This window comes from Catharus ustulatus, chromosome 29 (genome assembly GCF_009819885.2).
Source record: "Catharus ustulatus isolate bCatUst1 chromosome 29, bCatUst1.pri.v2, whole genome shotgun sequence".
NCBI classification, from domain to species: domain Eukaryota; kingdom Metazoa; phylum Chordata; class Aves; order Passeriformes; family Turdidae; genus Catharus; species Catharus ustulatus.
The window spans coordinates 5,663,736-5,686,065 of record NC_046249.1 but is presented as its reverse complement, the minus strand read 5'-3'; the positions used below and the strand labels follow the sequence as shown (position 1 = coordinate 5,686,065).

The 22,330-nt window shown below is 63.3% G+C and overlaps 1 protein-coding gene across 4 annotated transcripts in view; it reads right to left on the bottom strand.

Moving 5' to 3' along the window:
• NFIC (nuclear factor I C) overlaps nucleotides 1-22,330 on the bottom strand; it is a 40,643-nt gene that overhangs the window by 2,585 nt on the left and 15,728 nt on the right. For 2 of the 4 annotated variants that reach the window (XM_033082241.2, XM_033082240.2), the window contains exons 2-10: nucleotides 18,900-19,431; nucleotides 8,631-8,702; nucleotides 8,048-8,122; nucleotides 7,787-7,910; nucleotides 7,164-7,288; nucleotides 5,330-5,458; nucleotides 5,031-5,215; nucleotides 3,464-3,623; nucleotides 1,779-1,864 (exon numbers count right to left, since the gene is read on the bottom strand). In XM_033082241.2, the coding sequence (XP_032938132.1) occupies nucleotides 1,779-1,864; nucleotides 3,464-3,623; nucleotides 5,031-5,215; nucleotides 5,330-5,458; nucleotides 7,164-7,288; nucleotides 7,787-7,910; nucleotides 8,048-8,122; nucleotides 8,631-8,702; nucleotides 18,900-19,431 (1,488 nt within the window). The remainder of the gene's footprint in view (nucleotides 1-1,778; nucleotides 1,865-3,463; nucleotides 3,624-5,030; nucleotides 5,216-5,329; nucleotides 5,459-7,163; nucleotides 7,289-7,786; nucleotides 7,911-8,047; nucleotides 8,123-8,630; nucleotides 8,703-18,899; nucleotides 19,432-22,330) is intronic. The other 2 variants (XM_033082242.2, XM_033082243.1) reach the window with 2 other exon arrangements.

Below are 22,330 nucleotides of genomic sequence, written 5' to 3'. Positions count from 1 at the left end.
TACCTCATGTCTGGTTTCCGTTGGAAACGAGACAGCTCGGGGCCGCTGCTTCCCTTAACCCTTCCAGGCCCCGCCACATATGACCAGAGTGTGGCAGGTCTCAGCTGCCCCTGCTGGGACACCGCCTCCTTCCCCGTGCCTCAGTTTCCCCAGGCTCAGTTTTCCTCCTTGAGCCCTGGGAAGCCTCTCTGAGCATGACTAGGGACACCAGGACCTAGGGGTCCTGGGACTGCGAGTGCCAATGACCCCTATCTCAGGACAGGAACTCTGGCCCTCAGCTCCTCCAAAGTTCTCCTGGTGCTGCCCCAGGTCTCCTCTTTAGGGACCCAAGGCCTTTGGGGTGCCCACCCCATGTGCAGGACTAGGGAAACTGAGGCAGGGTAGGGGGTTGTGATCAGAGACGGGTCCCCCATGTTTTTCCTCTGGAACGGCACAGCACCCTCGGGTGTCCCAGCCCATGTTCCCAAATCTCACAGCCTCGCACAGCACAGCACAGCACCCCTGGGTACCCTGTGTCACTGCTCACAGCCCCCAGGTGTTCACACCCCAGCACAGCACCCTGAGTACTATGCCCCAGCGAGGGCAGCACCACAGGGTGCCCCAACATAGCACTGCCCACACCCCCATCCCTCTGTCCTGTCACCTGCCAGGCAGGACTGCAGCCACTGCAGCTGTACCTGCAGGGAATGTTGAGGCCAGACCACTCATGTCACAAGTGAGGCCAGGAGCTGCCACCCCTGCACTGCCTGCAGCACCGGTGCCAGCTCCAGAAGCCAGGACTAATAGAAAGCCCCTGGAAAGGCACACACAACCTCCTGCTGCAGCTGGAGCGGCCACAGGCACAGCCGAGCCAGACCAGGTGCCTGTGCCCACAGAGAAAGGGACCCATGGCCCCAGCGCTCCTCCTTTGGGGATGTTGTGGGCACCCAGGCAGGGTAGTGCCAAGTGATGCCAGGCAGGGTGCAGCTGGAGCACGGCAGTGATCTCCCTCTATGATAGAGGACTCGTGGTGGCCCTGAGCCCCCAGCAATGCCTAAAGCCCTGATACCGGGTGCCTGCAGTGAGGATGTCATGGTAGCAATGCCTGTGGGCCACAGTGGTGATGCCAAGGCAGTGATGCCCACAGCAGCAAAGCCGGCAGTGACAGTGCCAGAGCTGCAATGCCATGCTGGTGATGCCCATGGTAGCACTGCACATGGAAATAACCCTACAATGGTGATGTACATAGCAGTGGTGCCCAAAGTGGTATTGCCCACAGTAGCAACACCCATGGCAGGAACATCCACAACAGCAATGTCTGCAGTGGCCACGCCAGCAGTAGCGATGCCCAAGGCGGTGATGCCACTGCTGTGGTGACACTCCTCATGACTCCAGACATGGTGGCAAGGCCACGGCAGTGGTGGCCCTGGAGGTTACATCCACAGCAGTAATGTCCCATGGCAGTGATGCCACAGTGGTGATACCCATGGTAGTGCCCACAGCAGCAATGCTCACAGGAGCAATAAACATGGCAGCAATGCCATGGCGGTGATGCCATGGTGGCAGTGCCCACGGCGGTGATGCCATGGTGGCAGTGCCCTTGGCAGCAATGCCATTGCAGTGATGCCACGGCAGGGGAGCCATGGTGGGGACGCCCACATCAGCAATGTCACATCAGCGACAGCCACAACGGCGATGCCAGCACTGGCCATGCCCACAGTGATGCCCACGGTGATGCCATGGCGAGGATGCCCGGGGTGAGGTCAGGAGGGTCCCCCCAGCAGCATCCCCGCTCTCACCTGTGCCTGATAGATACTCCCAGGATCCCTTGGTCCTAATCCCACGAAGGAACGGTTCGCAGGGGGCGTGCCTGGTGCAGAGTAGGCTGGGGAACAAATGAGAGCTCATTAACGGGGCTGTGGGTGGCACTGCCATTGTCCCCCCGGGGCCAGGCCCGGCCCTCTCCCTGGCACTGCTGGGATGGAGCACCCTGGCACCCGGCGCTGGCGAGTGGGCGACGTCCCTGGCTGTGACCTGATGGCAGGTGAATGGAGCCCAGGGGTGCTGTGCTCAGACGATGCCACCCGCGTTTTTGGGGCGATGACTGAGGCCAGGTGGGGCAAAGTGCCCCGGGGTAAAGGCGCAGATGGTGCTCCCGGCTGTGCCTGCACTGCGGCTTCCAGAGCTGAGCTGCCACGGGGAGAACAATGACAGCCACCAATTCCACTTGGCCACGTCACCCTGCTGCCACCTCCATCCCTCAGCTAGGGATCCCAGCCATGGGACCTCCAGCCCTGCTGAGCTTCTGGGTTCAGCCCTGCTGGAAGCGGAGTGCTGGCAAGGGGAATGAGGGATTTGGAGCCAGCTGCACCCCTTGGAGACAGCTGGTGTCTTCCTAACACATCCTTCCCTGAGCCTGCAGGAACTTGCACTCCTCTGTCCCTCCCCAAGGCTGTGACCCCTTTAGCAGCCAGGGCACCCCATGCCATCCCATGCTGTCCCCTCCAGATTGTCCAAGCTTTGGCTTTTCCATGCCATGGGATCGCCACACCCGCTGAGCAGCTGCTAGCAAATAGCCTTGGACTATTACCCAGGGACAGGGTAATGGCTTGATCAGGCAGGGCTTGACTCTGTGTGGACACGGCACTTGGGGTACCATGTCCGATGCGTACAGCAGGATGGGAACAGGAACAGCCCTGTCGCAGAGTGTGGTGATGGCACAGTGTCCCATCTGCAGCACACAACCCCATGCCAGTCTTGGGGTGACACCAGCTCCCCTCTGGCAGTGGGGCCCAGCACCCAAAACTCTCCCTGGCCAAGGCACTTATGGCCCCTGAAGTGGAGAGGAGGGCAAAGAGTTTGTCAGCCACCAGTGCTAACAAAGATCCCAGGTACCATCTGCCGAGGGCTCTGGGGGATCCGCACACAGTCCCTGCTCTGGTGTCACTTCACATCCCCAACAAGACCAGAATCCCTGGCGCCAAGGATCCCCATGGCAGCAAGAGTACAACAGCCCACACAACACACCAGGCACACTGTCCCTCATCCCAGTGCCACCCGCATGCCAGCTGGTCCTGTCCCCAGCAGCACAACCACCACCACGGTGCGATAAATAGATACAAGAAGGCCACAGTCTCCCCTACAGCACTGCCCACACCAAAGATCTGGGCAAGACACTGGTTTGGGGAGCCTTGTCTCAGGTTCATTCATGCTCAGAGGAGCAAGGAGCTCGAGCTGGTCCCTGGGACCAGCACATGACCCCTTGGTTCCGGAGCCACAACAGCCGCGTGCCCAAACCCTGTCCACTCCGACCTGCCTGAGACCCAGCAAACTCATGGCGTGCCAGCTGCCGCCCTCTCCCCGGCTGCGGGGAGGCCACCTCCGCCAACAACCCCCCAGCACCGGGAGGGGGGGACACCTGGGGGGCTGTGAGAGGAGGGGGCCAGCCGGGCCGGGGAGCAGGGTGGGCGCCGCGGGTGCTTACTGGGTGATGTCGGCGAGGTCGTCCCTCCCTCGGAAGTTGTCGTGGCAGATTTGGTGTCAGGAGAGACGGCCAAGCGGGGCATGCCGGGGGGAGGTGGCGGCGCCAGCATCTGCGTGGGCAGGTAGTGGCTGGGCACTTTCACTTGACCACTTCCATTTAACTGGGGACAACACAGACAAAAAACAAACAGCACAAGCCATTAGGACGCACGCGCACACCAGCACGGCCAGGGAGCCCCGGGGACACCGCTGGCACAGGCACGGGATGTCCCTCACTGCGGACATGAGTTTGTTGGGTCTCAGAGCAGCCCTGAACGATCGGCGTTGGCAGCAGGCAGGAAATGACGGCGGGACAGGAGGGATCTGGGGGGCTCTGGAGGACATGCCCTATGGGGGTCATAACCCACAGCGGCGCACACTGGAGCCAGGGTGCTGGGACTCCTCCCTACAGTGACAGGAGGGTCTCTGAAGCACTCCCTGGAGGGGTAGGGGCACCCAGAGCCTCCAAAGGCTCCTGCACCAGTGGTCCGTGCCCAGCCCAGCCATGGACTGCTCCTGATCCAGTGGCCATCAGCCCAGCACTGAGTCACTGCATAGGGGAACAGTGACCATACCCCTCACGCTGGCATCAGGTCCTGCCAGTGAGGGGAAGCAGGCAAACGGTGGGCAGAGGTCAGGGGGACTCCCAAGAGCTCTGCATCTGGGAGGATAAAGGGCAGACAGGACAGTATGGAAGCAGGAACACCTCCAGGCTCTGCCTTTAGGTGCTGGCTTCGGGTATGAAGGTGTTCTTCATGAGGTGTGTGGGTGCTGGTGGTGTGCTGTGTGTTGAGGTGTTGGTGGTGTGGGGTGTGCTGTGTGTTGGGATGCTGGGTGTATGGTGTGATGGTTTGGGTGCTGCATGCACTGCGTGTGCACGGTGCTGGTTACAGAGGTTGGTTGGTGATGGGAGCATGGGGTGTGGGGTGCTGGGTGTGGGGTCCCACATCTGTGGGGTGCACTGGGTGCATGGGGGTGCAGGGCGCTGTGGCAAGGGAAGGGCCACAGCAGCACATTGTGGCTCTGCCACCCCTAGGGGGACACTGGGGACACAGCTACAGTGAGGGGTCACCCGGGCTCTGCAGGTGGATGGGGCACGTCAAGCCCATCACTCTCCTGGACACACTGGCGGACGGTGACTCCAGAAGATGGTCGCACACCATGGCAGACACCTCGCTCTCCCAAACACCCCAGCTCGGGCTGGCGGCTCAGCCCCAGCACCCCAACAGCCACGGTGCCCCGCGCTGAGCTGGGGCACGGCATCTCCATCGCCGCAGACGCGCGGTGCCAACACGGAGCAGGCGCAGCAGCGCTCCCGAACCAACGCGCGGCACGGCTGGAGCTCAGCCCCAGAGAACAAACACCCCCCGGTGCCACCAGAAAACCTCGACCCCCCCATGCGGCGGCAGAGGTGACGGCGGCGGTGCCGGTCCAGAGCAGGGACTCTCCTCGGGCAGCCCGGCTGGCAGCAGCCCCCGATGCCCACGGCAAGACGAGCGATGCGTACAGGGACAGGGCTGCGTCCTTACCGGTCCGGGCTGCTGGTTGGACGGGTCGCAGGCCAGCGAGACGAGATCTTTGAGCGGGTCCTGCGGGTTGAGATGAGGCGGGTACCGGATGGCCGTATGCGGGAAGTAGGTGGATGCCGTCTGGGGAAGGATGGAGGTGGTGGGGAAATGCAGCGCAGACGATGGGTGCGGGCTTCGGGCGATACCTATGGGTGACAGCAAAACGGGATGCACACCTGTGTCACTCGCTAGTGGCTGCCCCAGTTCCCCGTGAGCTCAGCGCTCACTCTGTCCCTCGGTGTCCCTGGCAGGACACTCACCACTGTGCACAGCGATGACGGGACGGTGGTGCTGTGTGAAGCTGCTCAGCCGGGGCGAGGAGTCCTGGGGTGATGGGCTATTGAAGGGGGACTTGTCCATCTCTGTCTTCTTCACGGTGGGGGAGATACCTGGGGGAAGTGGGGTGCAATGTCAGTACCTGCCATGGGACCCCAAATCCCATGGCTGCTGCCATCTCAGTGGAGTGTTGGGGGAGGTCATTCTGGGGCAAGGGGCACCCCGGGGTCAGGATGGATGTGGGGAGGGTGGGGGTGTGAGCGTGTTTGTGTGCCAGCAGGAGGGTAGGCACCTGTGTGGGCACCTGTGTGGGCACCTGTGTGCATGAATGTGTGTGTGTGTGTGTGTGTGTGTGTGTGTGTGTGTGTTGTACCAGCACAGCTCTGTGTACCTGTGTGTACATGCACACCTGCACACAGGTGTGTGTTCCTGCAGGTGTGTGCGTGTGGGTGCACACAGCTCTGTGCATGTGTGTCCCACACTGGTGGCAGAAGTGGGTGCCCTCATGGGTGCCGCTGTCACCCTGCAGCACCTACATGACACCCACCTCCTCTGGCACACGGGGCTGGGGCCACAGGAGCTCCTGGGGAGACAGAGAGGTGCCAGCTGGGGCATGCCCTCCCCACAGACCCCTGGAAGCAGCAGCAGCTGCCCAGGTCCCTGAGGCCACCCTGGGGCTGAGCCGGGGGGTTGACAGGCATGTTAATCCTCTGCCACTGTGGCTTTAGCTCTGGCCATTTGGCCCAGGCCTGGTAATGGGTTTAGCCTTTCTCAGCCGGGCGTTAGAAGGATTTCCCAGAACATCCTGTACAGGATTGCCAAGCCCCCCCCCCCCCCCCACCACCAAGGCGGAGCCCCCCCACCAGCCACCCTCACCCTTGCGTGGGCCAGGCCACCGGCAGGGGACAGATGCCCTGGCACAGTTCCCTCCTGCCTCCATGTACCATTTAGGGGAGGGGGCTGCACCTTTCCCAGGACTCACCATGCACCAGCCCCATGGGGCAGGATGGGGCACAGTCCCTACACACACAGGACAGTTTGAGGGCTGGACCTGCATCCCCCAAACCTCCTTCCACTAGGATCAGTGCCTCCAGCTCTCCGGCTGGGCACCCCCAGGCTCTGGCAGGGCTAGGGGGCTGGTGTGGAGCCCACCCCGCTGCTGGGGGACGCAGGAGAACAGCCAAGGGAGGAGGAAGAGGAGCAGCTTCTTCACCTGCACGTCGGGGTGTGGGAGCTGCTGTGCTAACCCTGCAGCATCACTTTAATTAGCCCAGCCCCCCTTTTCTTAATGAACAGCTAATTGGGGCTTGTCTAGACAGGAAAGGGAAAAAAAACACCAAGCCAGAAAGCTGTCCACAGTGATGTGGGGCCGGGGGGGCCGACTTGGGGCTGGGAGAGGTTGGTGTGGGGCTGTGGGACCAAGTGTGGGGCTGGAGGCTGGCTTGGCCCTACAGAGAGAGCCCATGTTGAAATGGGGGTTCCTATAGCAACACCACAGCCCCCCACAGAGCCCTGCCCAAAGTGGGGGGCCACAGACACACCTGGGCACCTATGGAGAGCCTGTGCCTAAACCAGGGAGGTTTGACAGACCACTCACAGACCCCATGGAAAGGTAGCAGGGATGTTCTGGGGGACTTAAGGGTGGCACTGCAGCCCCCACAGACAGTGTGACCTGTGACCTGAAGGCCCATAGGGACACCAGGGCACAGACAGTGCCCAGATGGTCACAGGGAGTCCTGGCAGTGGTTTGCAGAATGGTGGGAGCAGGATGGGGGCCCCAGGGCACTGGAAGGGCACTGGTAAGGAGGTGACACCTACCCCCTTCCATGTCTTCTGTCCAGTTGCGGCTGCTGCTGGTGGGGGAGTTGGAAGAGGTGTAGTACTCGCCCCCAGGGCTGGTGTCAATGTCATCCTCCATGGACCCTGACTTGTGCCGTTTGCTCCTGGGGACAGGGAAGGGTCACAGAATCACAGAATAGTTTGGGTTGGGAAGGACCTTAAAGCCCATCCAGTGCCATCCCCTGCCATGGGCAGGGACACCTTCACTGTCCCAGGCTGCTCCAACCCCATTCAGCCTGGCCTTGGACACTGCCAGGGATCCAGGGGCAGCCACAGCTGCTCTGGGCACCCTGTGCCAGGGCCTGCCCCCCCTCACAGTGAAGTGAACCCATCTAGCCCTACCCTCTGGCAGTGGAAGCCATTCCCTTGTCCTGTCCCTCCATCCCTTGTCCCCAATCCCTCTCCAGCTCTCCAGGAGCCCCTTTAGGCACTGGAGGGGGCTCTCAGCTCTCCCTGGAGCCTTGTCTTCTCAGGTGAACACCCCCAGCTCTCCCAGCTTGTCAGTGCCAGGCCATGGCAGGATCTGGCTGCCCTTTGCCTTCCCCATGGCCACGCTCGGGCTGGCCCCAGCACCACCCTGGCACAGCCCCGGTGGCACCTACCCGCTGGAGGAGGTGCTGGGCAGTGTCCTCCTCATGCCGGTGCTGGAGGGGTTCAGGTCATAGGCCAGGTGGCCCTGCAGCTCCCCCAGGGAGAAGTTTGGCCCTGTGCCCGTCACCACTGGTGCTGCAGGGAAAGAGGGGGGTCAGGGGGACCCGATGGGGAGGGGAGCCCCAGCCCACTGTGGGATGGGAGGGGGCTGTTGGGACACTGCTGTGCCCAGGCAGATGAGGGTTGGGCTGCGGCATCACAGTCACACTCACTTCGGGACACCTGGATGAGCTCGGTGACACTGAACACCCCCGAGGTGACGAAGCTTTCCTGGAAGTCTGTCGAATCTGCAGGAGAGAGGAGGGCGTGCTGAGGGGGCAAACAGGACCACCCCTCCCATCCTACATTGCCTTCTGGCGATGCTCAAGGGCACCCCAAATCCCCATCTGTCCACCTCCTCAGCCTCCACTCCACTCCCTGCTCCAGCGAGACAACACCTCAACTAGTTCCCTCTGCTGAAAATGTCCTGGACCTGCTCAATGCCTCAGTTTCCCTGTGGCTGAGAGTGTTGGCAGGGCTTGGGGCTGCACCCCTACCATGGGACCTCCATGGCAGCTGCTGTCCCCAAGGGCTGTGGCCTCAATGGGACTCTGCTGGGTGTAGGACGAAGCCAAGGCAATGCCCAGCTCACTGCAGGGGCCAGGCAGTGGCTGGCTGGGGCTGGGGAACACCAGAGCTGTAGCACAGGCAGCTTGACTATGTGTCATGGGCCCCCTCCCCTGCGATGGCAGGGACCCTGGGGACAGACTGGGGTGTCCCCTGTCCTCCTGCCCAAGCCCTGCCCACTGCACTTACCCAGTGTGATGGGTTTGCTGTCCTCCTGGTCCGAGCCAATGCCTGTCCGGGGGCTGCTGCTCTGCTCTGCATCTACAAGAGGAGAACCCACCAGGGTGAGCCCCCCGTGCCAGTGTCAGCCTCCATGCTGCTGGGAGCCAGGGTTGCCCACCAGTTGACTGCCCCCTTGTTGCCCTGCTGGGGGAAACTGAGTCATAGGCTGCCCAGCAGCTCTCACTACGCGGCAGGGCTGCCACCAAATTGGCATGTCCCCAACCACGGAGGAACAGTCACCAACCAGCCCCCCTTGCCCTACCTGCCAGCAACAGGAGCAGGGACAGCCCCACACGTCGGATCTGGGCACTGCTCCCCAAAGGAGGGGATCCCCCAGTGCTGGGAAAGGTGATGGTCACCTGGCCCTCCTCCTGCCTCCTCTCCCTCTCCTCTCCTCTCCTCTCCTCCTGCCTCCTCTCCCTCTCCTCTCCCTCTCCTCTCCTCTCCTCTCCTCTCCTCTCCTCTCCTCTCCTCTCCTCTCCTCTCCTCTCCTCTCCTCTCCTCTCCTCTCCTCTCCTCTCCTCTCCTCTCCTCTCCTCTCCTCTCCTCTCCTCTCCTCTCCTCTCCTCTCCTCTCCTCTCCTCTCCTCTCCTCTCCTCTCCTCTCCTCTCCTCTCCTCTCCTCTCCTCTCCTCTCCTCTCCTCTCCTCTCCTCTCCTCTCCTCTCCTCTCCTCTCCTCTCCTCTCCTCTCCTCTCCTCTCCTCTCCTCTCCTCTCCTCTCCTCTCCTCTCCTCTCCTCTCCTCTCCTCTCCTCTCCTCTCCTCCCACATCTGTGAGCCAGTGCTGCCCCAGCAGGCAGTGTCACCGCAGCATGGCATAACCTGTGGCACCTTGTCCTGCCTCTGCTCAGCTCCTGCAGGGCACCAGGGCTTGGGGCAGCACCTACTCTGATCCCTGGAGCCCCATCTGGCCCTGCTCCCTCTTGCCTAAAAATATCCCAGTTCAGACACTGATCTCAGTGGCCCTGGCACAGCCTAGTACAGCCCAGACACCGCAGTCAGGAGCATCCTTCCTCACCTGGCTGCTCCCAAAGCCCTTCCATAACTTTTGCCGTGTATTTCTTCCCCATACTCTTTCTTTCCCCTGCTTCTCCATTCTCCTCCTCCTCCCACCCTTTGGCCTTCAGCATTTCTCTCTAGCAGCCTTGGCAGATGTCAAGAAAGCGTTGATACAATCCAAAAACACCACCAGAACTACACAGCTGCCACTGCCAGCCCATGTGTCCACCTTGGGATTTTTCCCTTTCTCCCTATTTTTCTCCTTTTTCTCCCCTCGAGTCCCTTGCACTCATATGTGGGCTCCCAGACTGGTTATTATTGGCTGGGTAACTTATCCAAGTGGGCTGCATGCCACCTCCCATCCTGGCACCCCTGTGTGCTGGCCACCAGGAAGATTATCCATGCGGGCAGTGGTACTGTGCCACCTCCCAACCTGACATCCCTGTGAGCCCGCACTCCCTGGGACTGCTCAACGGTGATGCCGAATCAGCCATTTTGTCTCCCTGCTCAGCTGCCACCATCCCTTCCACCCATCCTGTGCCAGCCTGGCACCATGCTGGCAGCCCCATGACATCCTGCCTTGATGCTGCTCAGCACCGGCAGCCCCCCTGTGCCCACACCCCTGCCTCCCTCCAGGCAGCCATTTTAGGAAGCAGAAACTCCCCCTGGAGACGGACGCAGAGTTTTTTCCTTCCCTTCTCTCCATTTCTCTTTTTCTAACCCTATTCCCCCATTTTGAAGCAATTGCATGCCCAAGTATTTGGACATGGAGGAGTGAGCGGGGCACAAACCAGCTGGGATGGGGGAGTGGCAGCAGGGACCCCCCGTGCATCCACGGGCACCGCGTGGCCGGACATGGCCCCTCCTCGCCTCTAAAAACAACAAATCTGGCGGCAGCTCTGGAAGTGGTTAGTGGTGGAGCCCAGCCAAGGCGCGGGATGGAGGCTGGCGGTCACAGCCTGAGGCCAGCCTGCCTCCCCACAGCCTCCCACCGTGGCCTCAGGGCTCCCTGGGACCCCAGTTGCCTTCCAGATGGCACCCACTTGCCCAGTCCTAGGATGCTCAGCCCCACAAGCCATGCCCTTGCCTGGTACTTCTGAGATGTCCTTGGCAGAGCCCAGGGACCCCCACCACTGCTCATTCTGAGATGTCCCACACAGTCCTTTGCCCATACCAAAACATCCCAGCCTGGTCCCTGTTCCCCCAGGGTACCCAGGAGGGCCATCACCAGCCCTGGGTGCCCCCTGGGTGGGCTCCATGTCCCTGTACCCCCACACCATCCCACGGCACCACCCTGACCCAGCACTGCCAATGCCACTTCACCGACTCCTGTTCCTAAGGGACTCTTTGGGGACCTGCTCCCAAAACGAGCACTCTGCTTGCGCCCGAGGCAGCCCAAGGTGCACCCAGGACTTTCCTGGGCTCGGAGGTTTGGCAGCAGGACCAGCCCCTCCCAGCACGTTCGTGTCCAGGCTGATGGAGGCGGTGGGTGCGAGGCGGGGGCTGTGGGCTCGGTACCCCCGGCGCTCCCTTTGGCTGGGCAGGCGAGCTCGCCAGCAGATTTCTGGCTGCCTCCTCAGCACGGGGTGGCCGGGCCAAGCGCTGCTCTCACCGCCATGTGACGGCCGCCTGTGCCGGCTGGTGCACTAAAATGGCGAAGGGAGCCCTGGGCTCATGGGTCTCACTCCTCACAAGGGGTGTTTTGGGGAGACTCCAAATCCAGGACCCAACAAATGGCTCAACTGCACCAGAGAGGAGAAAAAAAAAAGCCTGTAAAACTCCCCATGCCTCCACTGCTTCGTTGATCCTGCGGCCTCCACACCCCCTTGGAGGGCCAGGACGGGGGATGGAGGTGGGGGTGGTCCTGCTGCCACATTGTGGGGAGCTCAGGGGGAGGGGGCTCACTGCCAGGGTCGTCTCTGGCGAGGCAGAGGAGCGTTCAGTGCCCAAACAGGTCGATCCAATCTCTTTCAAAAATAGCCAAGAGTGTGCCCGGGGGGGGCGCGGGCTGCCTGGCCCCGTGCCACCCATTGAATTACGGATCCCGCACCCCGGCCCCGCTGGCTGGCGCGGTGCCCTCGGGCCCCACGGCGACACCCGCCCGCGGTCCCAGCGCGTGGGAACGACCTCCGGGCGGCAGGGCCGGCCCCGGGGGGTGTCACTGCAGGCCGGGTGCCCCCGGGGGCTGGCGCAGCTGCGGGAGAGCCCTGGCTCAGTGCCCGAGCGCTGACGGTAACAGGGCACGGTGTTACCGGCAACGGCGCGGGCGCAGGCGCAGAGGCTGCAGGAGGCCGGGGACTGGGGGAGCTGCTGGCGCCGGTGTGAACAGCACCAGCCCCCCATGGAGGGCAGCAGCCTTCCTCCTTCCCCAGCTCTGCCAGCCGAGGGCAGGGGATGGGCGGGGGTTCAGCACCGCTGCCTGCAGGCTTCTGCCCCGTGCCTCAGTTTCCCTTGGGGCTGGCTGTGGGGGGAAATTGCCCCTCTGCCTCGTGTTCCGTGGCCACGCAGCCCCAGCACCTCCTCAGGTGTCACTGCTCTCCTCCGGCTGTCCATGGCGATGGCGCGGACTAATAGGGCCCAGAGTGAACAGCCTGGTCAGGATAAGACCCCTGGGAGACCAGAGGGAGCCAGTGTGCAATGGGGGAGATCCCACTGCAAGGGCTGGGGCGAGCGAGACTGTGGGAGCGTGTGATTTGGGGGCCCTGCCCTGTCAGAACCCCCAGAACTCCTCATCCTAGTCTCACAGTGACCCCCAGGTCCGAGCGGCACTGCCCGTCCCATTGTCCATCCCCCTGCCGCCAGGCTGGGGTGGCCCTTACATAAACCCGGAACAGTCCTGCTTGTGTAACCTCCTTTATATAATACCCTGAACCGCCGCGTGTGCCGGGTAAATCCTGGCTGAGCCGGGCCGGCCGGCGCGCCGGGGCGCGGGTCCCCCCTCCACGCTCCTGAGAACGCCCCGCCCGCAGCGCCCCCCGCCATGCCGGGAGGGCTTCGGGGCGAGGCGGCTTTGCTGGGCCTTAGCCACGAACGCTGCGGGGGCGGCAGTTTCTCCTCCCCCTGCCGAGCGAAGCCCCGGGGAGGTCCTGGCCGGAGGCATCCCCCGAGGTGGCGGGGCGGTGGCGGGGGGGACGGACGCGCCCCGCTGCCACGTACGCCGGCCGCGGCCAGCTGGCCCGGGCGGGAGCCTGGGAGGCGCGAGCACGTTGGCCGGCGGCTGCGAGCGAGCGGCGCTGGGAGCGCGGGTTTGTCCTCGGCCGACCCCGGCCGGCACGGGGCGATGGCAGCGGCCGGGGGGAACCCCCCCAGGCGGGCGGCGCGACCGCCCCCTCGCTCAGCCCTGCCAGGCCTGGGCTCTGTCCAGGGCTGCCGGCGCCCGCGGAGGCGAGCGGGGACAGATGGCAGCGGGGAAAGGGATGGGGAGAGTGGGACAGACAAAGGGAAGGCTGAGCACCCCCCCTTCCCTTGACTCTCCCCTGCGGGGTGCTGGCATCCAGCCCCTGCGCCCTGGGCTAGGGGCACCTGGGGGTGCAGCTGCAGGGAGGGGGTGGGAGAGAGGAGAGACGGATGGGAGAGGGAAAGGAGAGAAAGGAAGGGAGGGAGGGAGGGAGAATGGAAGAAATTGAAGTGGAGAGAAAGGGAAAGGAAAAGGGACAGGGAAAGGGAAATATGCTGCCACTATCTTGCTGCCTCGCCAGTCTCAGCCCCGTGGCAGAGCCCCACAGCACAGCCTGCCTCCCCCCACCCCGAGTACGACGGGTCCCCACCATGGCCCCTCCGACGCTCCCCCAAAACCAGCCCCTGCATCACCACCATGCAGGGCTGCGGCGGCAGGTTCAAGTCCTCCCCAGGACTGGCCAAGACCCCAGTGCAGGGGCCAGTGTCACAGGGGACCGCCTCCAAATGGCAGTGCCAACCCTGATCAGGGGTGTAGGAGCACACGGGGGGCTTGCCGGCGTCTGTTCCCCCTCCTCCCGCGGCCATGGGCGGGAGGGAGTACCGTGGGCATCTGCCGCCCCAGCTGTCCCTTGCCAGCGCAGCACGAAGCCGGGCACCCGGCCAGCATGGCAACTGCGGCCCGGGGAGGGCACGGCGCTTGCCAGCGCGGGGGTACGGCGGGTGGCGAGGGAGGGGGAAGGCAGGTGCTCGCAAGAGGAGCTCGCTCATCTTTTATTCATCGGGTGCCTAACGGTGCGCGGAACAGCTCTGGCCCCTTGTCCCCTCCGGCGGCACAGGACGTGGCACCCTGTGCCAGGTCCCCGGCAGGCACCACTCACGCTGCCGGAGCTGAGCTCGGCACAGCTCGCTTCAGTGGTGACGCGAGGCCGCGGCTGGCAGCGGGCACTGCGGGGAAGCCGTCCGGCTCCGGCACGCCGCCGGCTCGGCGCACTGCGGGAGAGCCGGGGAAGCCCTGACCTCCCCAAGGTCGCCGGCACATCGATCCGGAGAGCTCGAGCACATGGAAACCGCCCCGGCCGTGCCAGCGGCAGGCTCGCAGCGGGACCGGGCTCAGGGACGGCGGGACCCCGGGTAGTGACGCTGCAGAAGACAGGGGTGGCGGGGGGGTGGCACCCTGGGGAACCCCCTCCCATCCCGCTTCTGCAGCACGCAGCCATGGGGACAGGAATCCAGCCCCTGCAGATTTTCTGCTGTCTCATACCCTTGTGCCCTTTCCCAGGGGGTCTCCTCCTGGACTTGCTGGGCTCTGCCTACTTCGTTCCCCTCGACCCCAGCCTTGCTGTTTGACTGAGAGTAGAGATACCAGGAACACGGGGAGGGCTTGCCCGTGTTCCTCTGTGTGCTGGGGTGTTCTCCAGCCTGCCTTCCCACTGGTGCCCAGCTCTGTGAATGGCAGATCCCAAATATTGTGAACCCCGTCAATCTTCTCACGACCCTGGCGATAAATATTTTCGCGGGGGTTGGCAGAGCGGTGGTGCCCGGGGAAACGCCTGCCCCTCCATCTGGAGGGGCTGAGCAGACGCCTGGCATGGCTGGCCTGGCACGGCGGCAGCGCGCCTGGGACGAGAGCCCTGGCACGGGCTCCCCGGCAGATTGGTGCCATCTGCCTCGCGCCGGCACCCAGCGGTGAGGCTGGTGGGGGGAGATAAGGGGCTGCCAGGCAGTGGGAGACGCAGATGCTGGCACAGCGCGGGAGTCCCTGCCTCCCCCCAGGTCCTGTCCACTGGCGGTGGCATGGCCAGGGCTGCCAGGAGCTCGATGCCACCCTGGGGCCCACTGCCTGCTTGCCTTGGGCACCCATCTGCTCCCACCCCACTCGGCCTGGGGACTCAGCCAAGGGGCACTGCCAGGAAAAGCTCAATGCAGGGCAGAGCCTCGACCCCTGCCCCACTGAGCATGATGGCTGGGGGGACGGGGGGGAGCAGAAAGCCTCAGAGGGTGTGAAGGGCCAACAGTGACCCTGTTCTGCCTCTGCTGTTCTGCTCTGGGAGCCTGTATGGGATGGGGGTCCAAGGATGGGAGCTACCAGTATGGGGATACAAGGACGGGTGGATTAATAGATTGGGATGCAGGGATGGAGGCACTAATGTTGAGGGCGCAGCAAGAGAGCCAACGGAGGTGGGGAGCACTGGTGGGAGGGTGCAGGGAGTGGGGGGCACTGTCTTCCCCCCAGACTGGCTGCTGCCGACGGGAGCTGCTGCGAGGAATCTCTCTGTAATGCTCCGAAGGTCCTGGCACCATCGGCTGGGGAGATTGATTACCATTTTACTGCAATGCTTTTGACTTTCACCAGCGACCTCCGAGCTCCCCCCAGCCCCCCCGCCCCCCCCCGCCCCGCCGCACACCCAGCTCTGGGCTGCAGCGCCGTCCCCTCCCCCACTGCGGTGTGCACAGCTCAGCCCTCACCCAGCCCCGCACCCATCCCGCACCCATCCTGCATGAAGCCCTGCTTCCATCCTGCATCCAGCCCATCTCACATTCAGCACTCATCCTGCATCAAGCCCTGCTCACATCTCCTGCCCTTCCCGCACCATCCTGCATCCAGCCCAGCTCCTATCCCGCACCCATCCTGCCCCAAAGGTGCCGGGGCTGGCAGTTGCAGGGCTGGGTGCAGGATGGGATCAGGGCCGGTGCTGCTCCGGGGAGGACCAAGGCGTCCGGCACTCCCTGCACCCCACGGCCACCCCCGGGGCCAGCAGGGCTGGGACGGGACCTCCCCGCAGCCCGGCAAGGTCGTGTCTCAGTTTGCCCACCGTGGGGCACGGAAAGCCGATGACAGGGGGAAGAGCCGAGGGGCAGAGCTCGCCTTTGGCACGGGCCTGGGGGTGACGTCCGGGCGCTCAGCCTCTGCCAAGGCTGCCCCAGACCGCGGGTGGGGGAGCGCAGGGCCAGGGGCTCCTCCACCCGCCCCCCTCCCCGGCGTTGCCAGAGCAGCGGCTGGGAAATTGTGCTGACACCGGCAAAAGCGGCGGCGGGGGCGGGGGAGAGCGGGCGCACGTGCTCGGGCTGATAACGGGGAGCCGCGGGGGCTGCGGGGAGCCCGGACTGCCCAGCCGGGGGGGCCTGCGAGGGACAGACCCTCCCAGCCCCCGGCCTTTGAGGCTGGAGATGGTGCGGGCGGCTCGGGGGAGTGGGCAGGCAGGTGAGAGGAGGCAGTAGAGGACAGGAGCGGGCAGGCAGGAGGGAGCAGGAAGGAGGGAGGAGGCAGAATCAGGCAGGAGGGGGCAGGTAGGAACGGGCAATGTGCCGGGCAGGAGCAGGTAGGAGGGAGAGGGAGGGCAGCATGTCGGGCAGGGAGAAGCTTGCTTAGTCCACAAGGCTGTGGTACAGGGATCCCCAGGACACCTCGAGTGCTGTCACCAGCCCGGCCATGTCATACAGGGTCATGCCATGCTTCTTCCCTGCCTCAGTTTCCCCATGAAAGTGGGAGGCGAGAGACCCCTCCCATCAGCCACAGCCTGACAGAACATGCCCACTGTGGGCTGGGACTGAGCCATGCCGAGCATCCACCACTCAGCACCCCACAGCACCTCAGGGGTCCCACGCTATTGCTCCCGGCCCATCCTGGTCCCCCTTAACCAGGGCCAGAGCGACCTTAACAGTGAAAGTGAGAGGCTGCCAGGCCTTATCAGGGAGTATTTACAGCCGCTGTGTTCCCAATTAGACAGTCAGGTGACTTGGCCTGCTGGGGACCCAGACACTGGGGTCAAGGTCGCCGGTGGAGGGGCGGGGGTGGCAGAGGGGCAGCCGCCTCCCGGGGACAGCAGCTGGACACGGCATGGCCAGGGAACTTGCCAGCACAGCACCCCAGGGAGGCATACCAGGCAGCACACGGGGACCCCATTGCAGATGTTGTGGGAGTCCTGGCCCCTGCCTTCAGCTTGGCAACTGTAGGGCTCCCAGTCCAGCATCAGGGTGCTCCCATTTCAGCAACTGCCTCCCAGTCAGTACAGGATGCCCCCAATACAGAATGCAACACCCTGGTTCAGCCCAATATGGCCATGTCTCAGCCCAGTACATGACACCCCCCTCCCTCCCCAGGTGCACGGGACACCCACAGCCCTCAGCCTGCACCCTGCCCCACTCCCCGTCTCCATTACCAGCAGAGCCCCCACCTTTCCCAGTGCCGTGCTGGGAATCGGCGGTGCCAGGCCCCGTTGGGTCACTTGCTGCCCTGGAGCGGGCGAGTCACGTGCATGGGCACGGGCGCTGGTAGCACGTGCTCACACAGTGGGAGACACAGCTGGGCAGGCGGGTCCTGGCCACACATGTGTGTGAAACTGTGTATGTGCCCCACACCAGCCCAGGGTCCCGTCTGGGTCCTGGGGCAGGGTCTGGCCCCGGCTATTCCCTGCTGTGGGCAGTGCCTCGCTTTCCCCAAAGCCACCAGGGCCTGGTAGTGCTGTCAAACCCCTCCCCTGGGTACTGGGGGAGGTCGCATGGCCACCCTGCCTCAGTTTCCCCAGTGACACCCAGCATATCTCACGGATGGCTGAGCAGAGCATGCGCCCACCATGATTCACAACATTGGCACCTGATTTGCTGGCACTGCCTGCACCACGGTGGCCTCTGTGGTGTTCACTGTCTGTCCCTGGGCTCTGGCCAATACCAGACAAAGAGACACCGGTCCCACATTCCTCCTGCTGCGGTGTTGATGAGGGTGGGCTCACGAGGCCGAGAGACATCACCCAGTGCTGTGGGTATGGGCAGGAGGTGACCAATACCCTGCTACCCCTCCACACGTGGGTAGCCTGGCCTGGCCAGAGGTGACCATGAGCCCCTTGATCGCCCCTAGGACTGCAAGTCATAGACCCTCCTGTCTGTGAACCAGCCCAGCCCTCACCCAGGATCACACAGCATCTCCTCTGGCTTCTCACACACCTGGGGGTGCTGGAGGGTGGCAGGGTCTGTGGGGGACCCCAGCTGCTGGCAGGGTGTCTGTGCCAGCATGTCACCAGCCAGGGATAACAAACCTGGCCAGGTAAAATACCTTCTTAAGAGCTTTCACTTCCCAGCATACGAGGAGGTGACATGAGTTGGTGACAAGGACAATGGCTCAGGGACCCAAACTGAGACCTGCTGCCTGCGTTGCACACCATGACTCAGTTTCCCCCTTTTGACGGCTTTGAGAGCAGGTTTGACCCTCCGTGCTACAATAAAAACAGCCAGTTCTCCCAGCAAGTCCATGGGACCCCCAGGCAGGTGAAGGGCCAGGACCAGCATCCCCTCAGGGCACAGCAGGAGCTGTCCCCACATTTTTGCTGTTCCCTCCCCAGCCGGCCTTGCTTCCCCTGTGCCTGCTCTGGCATCGAGGGGTTGACACCCTAGTCCATGGCAAATGGGCACTGCTGGACCTGTCCTAGCTCCAGCCCTTGGGGATGCACCAGGAACAGGCTGCCCCTTTCCTGCCCAGGCTGCCCACCCACTCCTCTCAGCTAGGTGCAGGATGTGGGGTTAGCTCTGGGTTTAACCCCCAAAGTCCATGCTGGGAATGCCCAGAGACAGAAGCATCCTCAGGGACCTTTGCATCCTCCCGCTCCTGAGCAGCTGGGTCCAGTCCTGGCTGGGAGAGAGGGGTGAGGATGGGGGGCACCCAACTGAGAAACAGTTTGGAGAGAGGGAAGCACTGCAAGGTCTACAATGGGAAAGCTGTTTGGGAGCAGTGTCCTCAGCGGGAGAAGGGGATGGGACATGGGGAGAGAAAGCTAAAACAAACCCCCTGCAGCTGGCTGTGGCAAGGCAGAGCCAGGCTCTGCCCTGCAGGCAGACGAGCACCCACCTCTCTCACGGACGAAGTACGCCAGGTAGAGGTCGAGCTCCTTGACGGAGACGCTGATGTGGTGGGGCTGGACGCAGAGGATCGGGTTGGTGCACTGGCCCGACTTGACCAGGCGCTCGCCATCGGTGCTCTCCAGCGGGATCCCTTTGAAGAGGATGACCATCACCAGGTCCAGCCGCCACACCTTGTCCGCCTGCCGCAGGCAGTCGATGCGGCGCATCTTGCCTTTCTGGTCAGGGTTGGAGAGGACGCAGCACGAGGGCTTCTTGCCCGTGATGGAGAGGACGAAGTCCTCGCGGCACTCGGGCCGGATGTCCTTGCGCAGCTTGGCCAGGAGGCGTGAGGCCCATTTCTGCTTCACCTCCGGCTTCTCGCTCAGCAGCTCGTCCTTCACTGCCCTCTCCTCATCCTTCGTCATCCTCTTCTCATGCTTCTTGAAGTACTTGCGCTTGCGGGCCTGCAGGTTGAACCAGGTGTAGGCAAAGGCCCTGACGTGGGGGAGCAGCGCCTCAATGAAGGGGTGGAACTCATCCTGTGGAAGCAGAGGGACAGGGGGTTACTCCTGGCCGAGTCCCTCCAAGCTCCCTCCCGGGGTGGTTGTGGAGCCCTGGGGACCTGACAGGCTCATTCCCACTGGCCTGTGTCCCAGCGCAACCAGAAGAAAAAGCTGTGTCAGACGTATATGCCCACCAGGGACGGGGATCCTCTCACCACACAGCGAGGTTATCCCCATTCCAGCAGACCTCCACAAATCCCACTGGATGCAATTTTCCCAGGCCAACAACCTGCAGGGAGTGGCTGGGCAGTACTGGAGCCAGTGTCACAGAGGGACAGGCACCTGCACAAGTTTGGCCACCTCAGCAGCACCTGGACCCTCTCCCCTTTTCAGGATCTGCTCACACCGGTTGCAGAAATCCCACCTGAAATCCCAGCTGACACTGTGCCCACTGGAGCCGCTGTGCTGGCGTCAGGCACTGCCAGACCACAACACCCCAGTGTTGGTCCCCCATGCCTGCAGCATGCTGGGCACTCCTGCTTGAGCTGTGGGTGCCTCTCCACTCCCTCTGGACCAGTGGGAAACTCCCCCAGTTTGCCCCAGTTGCAGCCAACTCAGCGGCTGGCGCCCGGCCCAGCACACAAGGCGTGCTCTGACTGCCTTTTTCCATTTGGTGAGCGCTGCTGGATGAGTCCGGCCCCAAAAAGAAAACAAGGAAAATGCATCCCCCTCCCTGGCCCCTCCTTCCCGCATCCCATTTTTTTTCCAATTTGGAAAATCAGTGCTTCCTGGCTGGGGGGCCCACAACCCCACCATGGGACAGAAAGGTGTTGGGAGCCTTCCTGATGAGGAACAGCACAGCTTGGAAAGCAGCAGGCGGAGGGTTGAACATCCCCGTGTGCAGCCAGGGCAGCACCACACTGGGCCCCAAGGGCAGGATTTGGCCCTTGGGGTCCCTCATGAGTGTGGGGAGGAGGAGGAAGGAGCTCAGCTGGATTCCTGCTGCAGGGTTAGGGCTGAGAAGGGTGTGGCTGCTGACAACTGCCCCTACCATGCCACAGGGTCATGCCTGGGGAGGGTGCCAAGGGCAAGTGCTGCTCTGAGGTGAGGAGGTAGCCACGGGCAGGAGCTGGGAAAGGACGGAACTGTGGCTGTGGGATGGGGCAAGTGGTCCACTTCTGGCCCCACTCATCCCAGAGCAGCAATGCCATTCCCTGGCTGAAGCAGCTGTGTCCCAGGGTGACCCTGCCTGGAGGGAACAATGTCCCCTGAAACAGGCTCCTGGCAAGGATAGGCTGCATACAGACCCTGCTAACTCCCACTTGTTCCCAAGTCCAGCACAGATCCCATTAACCCTAAATCTGCTCCCCCAGCACAAACCCTGACAGCAACTAGTGTGGGTTCCATGGCACAGCCCTGGGTGTCCCCTGACAACAGACTCTGCTGTGACCTGGCACAGACATCCCAGTACAGACCCCACTGTCCCTGAACCCAGCACAGACACAAGTAACTGCCCTCTCCAACCCCTGGCACAGCCCCACTAATCCCGCAAAAGTCCCAGAGCCGTAGCCCCACAGATGTCCCTCCCATGCCCAAAAAGGGACAGGGGACTATCCCCTCATTGGGGAGCCCATTGTACCCATAGGGACCTAAACCTGCAGGCAAATCCATCCTAACCTTGGGGATCCGCCCATGCCCAGGGGACTCATTCTGCCAGAGGAACTCCTCCTTGCCTGGAGGACCCGTCTCTGCCTGGGGAACCTGTCCCCGCCGGCTGCTCCCGGGGCGGCCACAGGCTCTGGTTGCTGCTTCCCTCCCCAGCAGCAGCCGCTAATTCAGTGCAGCTGGGCAAGGGCTGGGCATGTGTCTTAAATCAGGGAAGAAGGTCAAAGAAAAGTAAGACAGGAGCCGAAAAAAGCAGCAGTGAGTTCCAAAAACAATACTTGGCCGGGGCGGTGGGCGGCTGATCTTCCTTGGTGGCCGGTTATTCAGACGAGACCGACAAATTGCTGCCATCCCCTGGCCCCGCCACCCTCCCCAGGCAGCCGGCGGCAGGGCTGGCCGCAGGGCTAGGGGGACACCGCACCATTGTCCCCATCCCTGCTCTCCCGCTTGGGAAGTGCCACCCCAGGCACCACAGCAGGGAAGCGTGGCAGGAACTAGGTTATCTGGGCATGGTGGCAGCAAACCCGAGTTTCTGTGCTCTACCCCGCCACGCTGCCGAGAATTTGCAGTTCTCTCTCGGACCCATAACTGAGACCCTTCAAAAACCCGCTGCGTGCAGAAGTCCCTGCAGCCCTCGGTGCCCCCGAAGCTATGGCAGCCCCCCCCCCCACTTCTCCGGGATTACGGCAGGCTGGGACCTGCACCCAAAGCCAATCAGCCCCTCGCCAACTTTCCCTCCCGCCCGGCTTAACCCGCGCCGCGATGCCGCGGTTAAGCCGCTTTAGCAGGGCAGGCGAGGGCGGCTGGGGGGCACCAGGACAAGCACACGGGAAGGGCTGCTGTTGAGGGCTCAGGAGACAAGCTAAAGGACGTGGGGACCGTCCCCGTGCAGCCAGTGAGCCCCTCAGCCGGGCACACCATCCCGGTTGGCACCAGCCGGCTTCACACTGGACGCACTCGGGAAGGAAAAGGCAGGAGGGATGCACTCTGTCCGTCCCAGTCCCAGATTCCCACCGGGGTTCCCCCGTCCAGCAGCCCGAGTGCCGGCAATGGACTGGTTAAGTGTTTCTCCTGCTGTTTTTCCTTTGCGGGGCTGGGAAGCAGAGACGTGCGGCAATACCCCAGACGAGGCTGCTCCCGGGGCATTTCCGGATGGGAATCTGGCAGCAGAGCCTGCGCTTGGGCCTCATCCAACCCAGGCTTGTAAAGCCCTGCAACCCAGGCAGGAGCACGCCTGCGTCGGGTGCTGCCGGCTCCGCTCCAAGCCCCC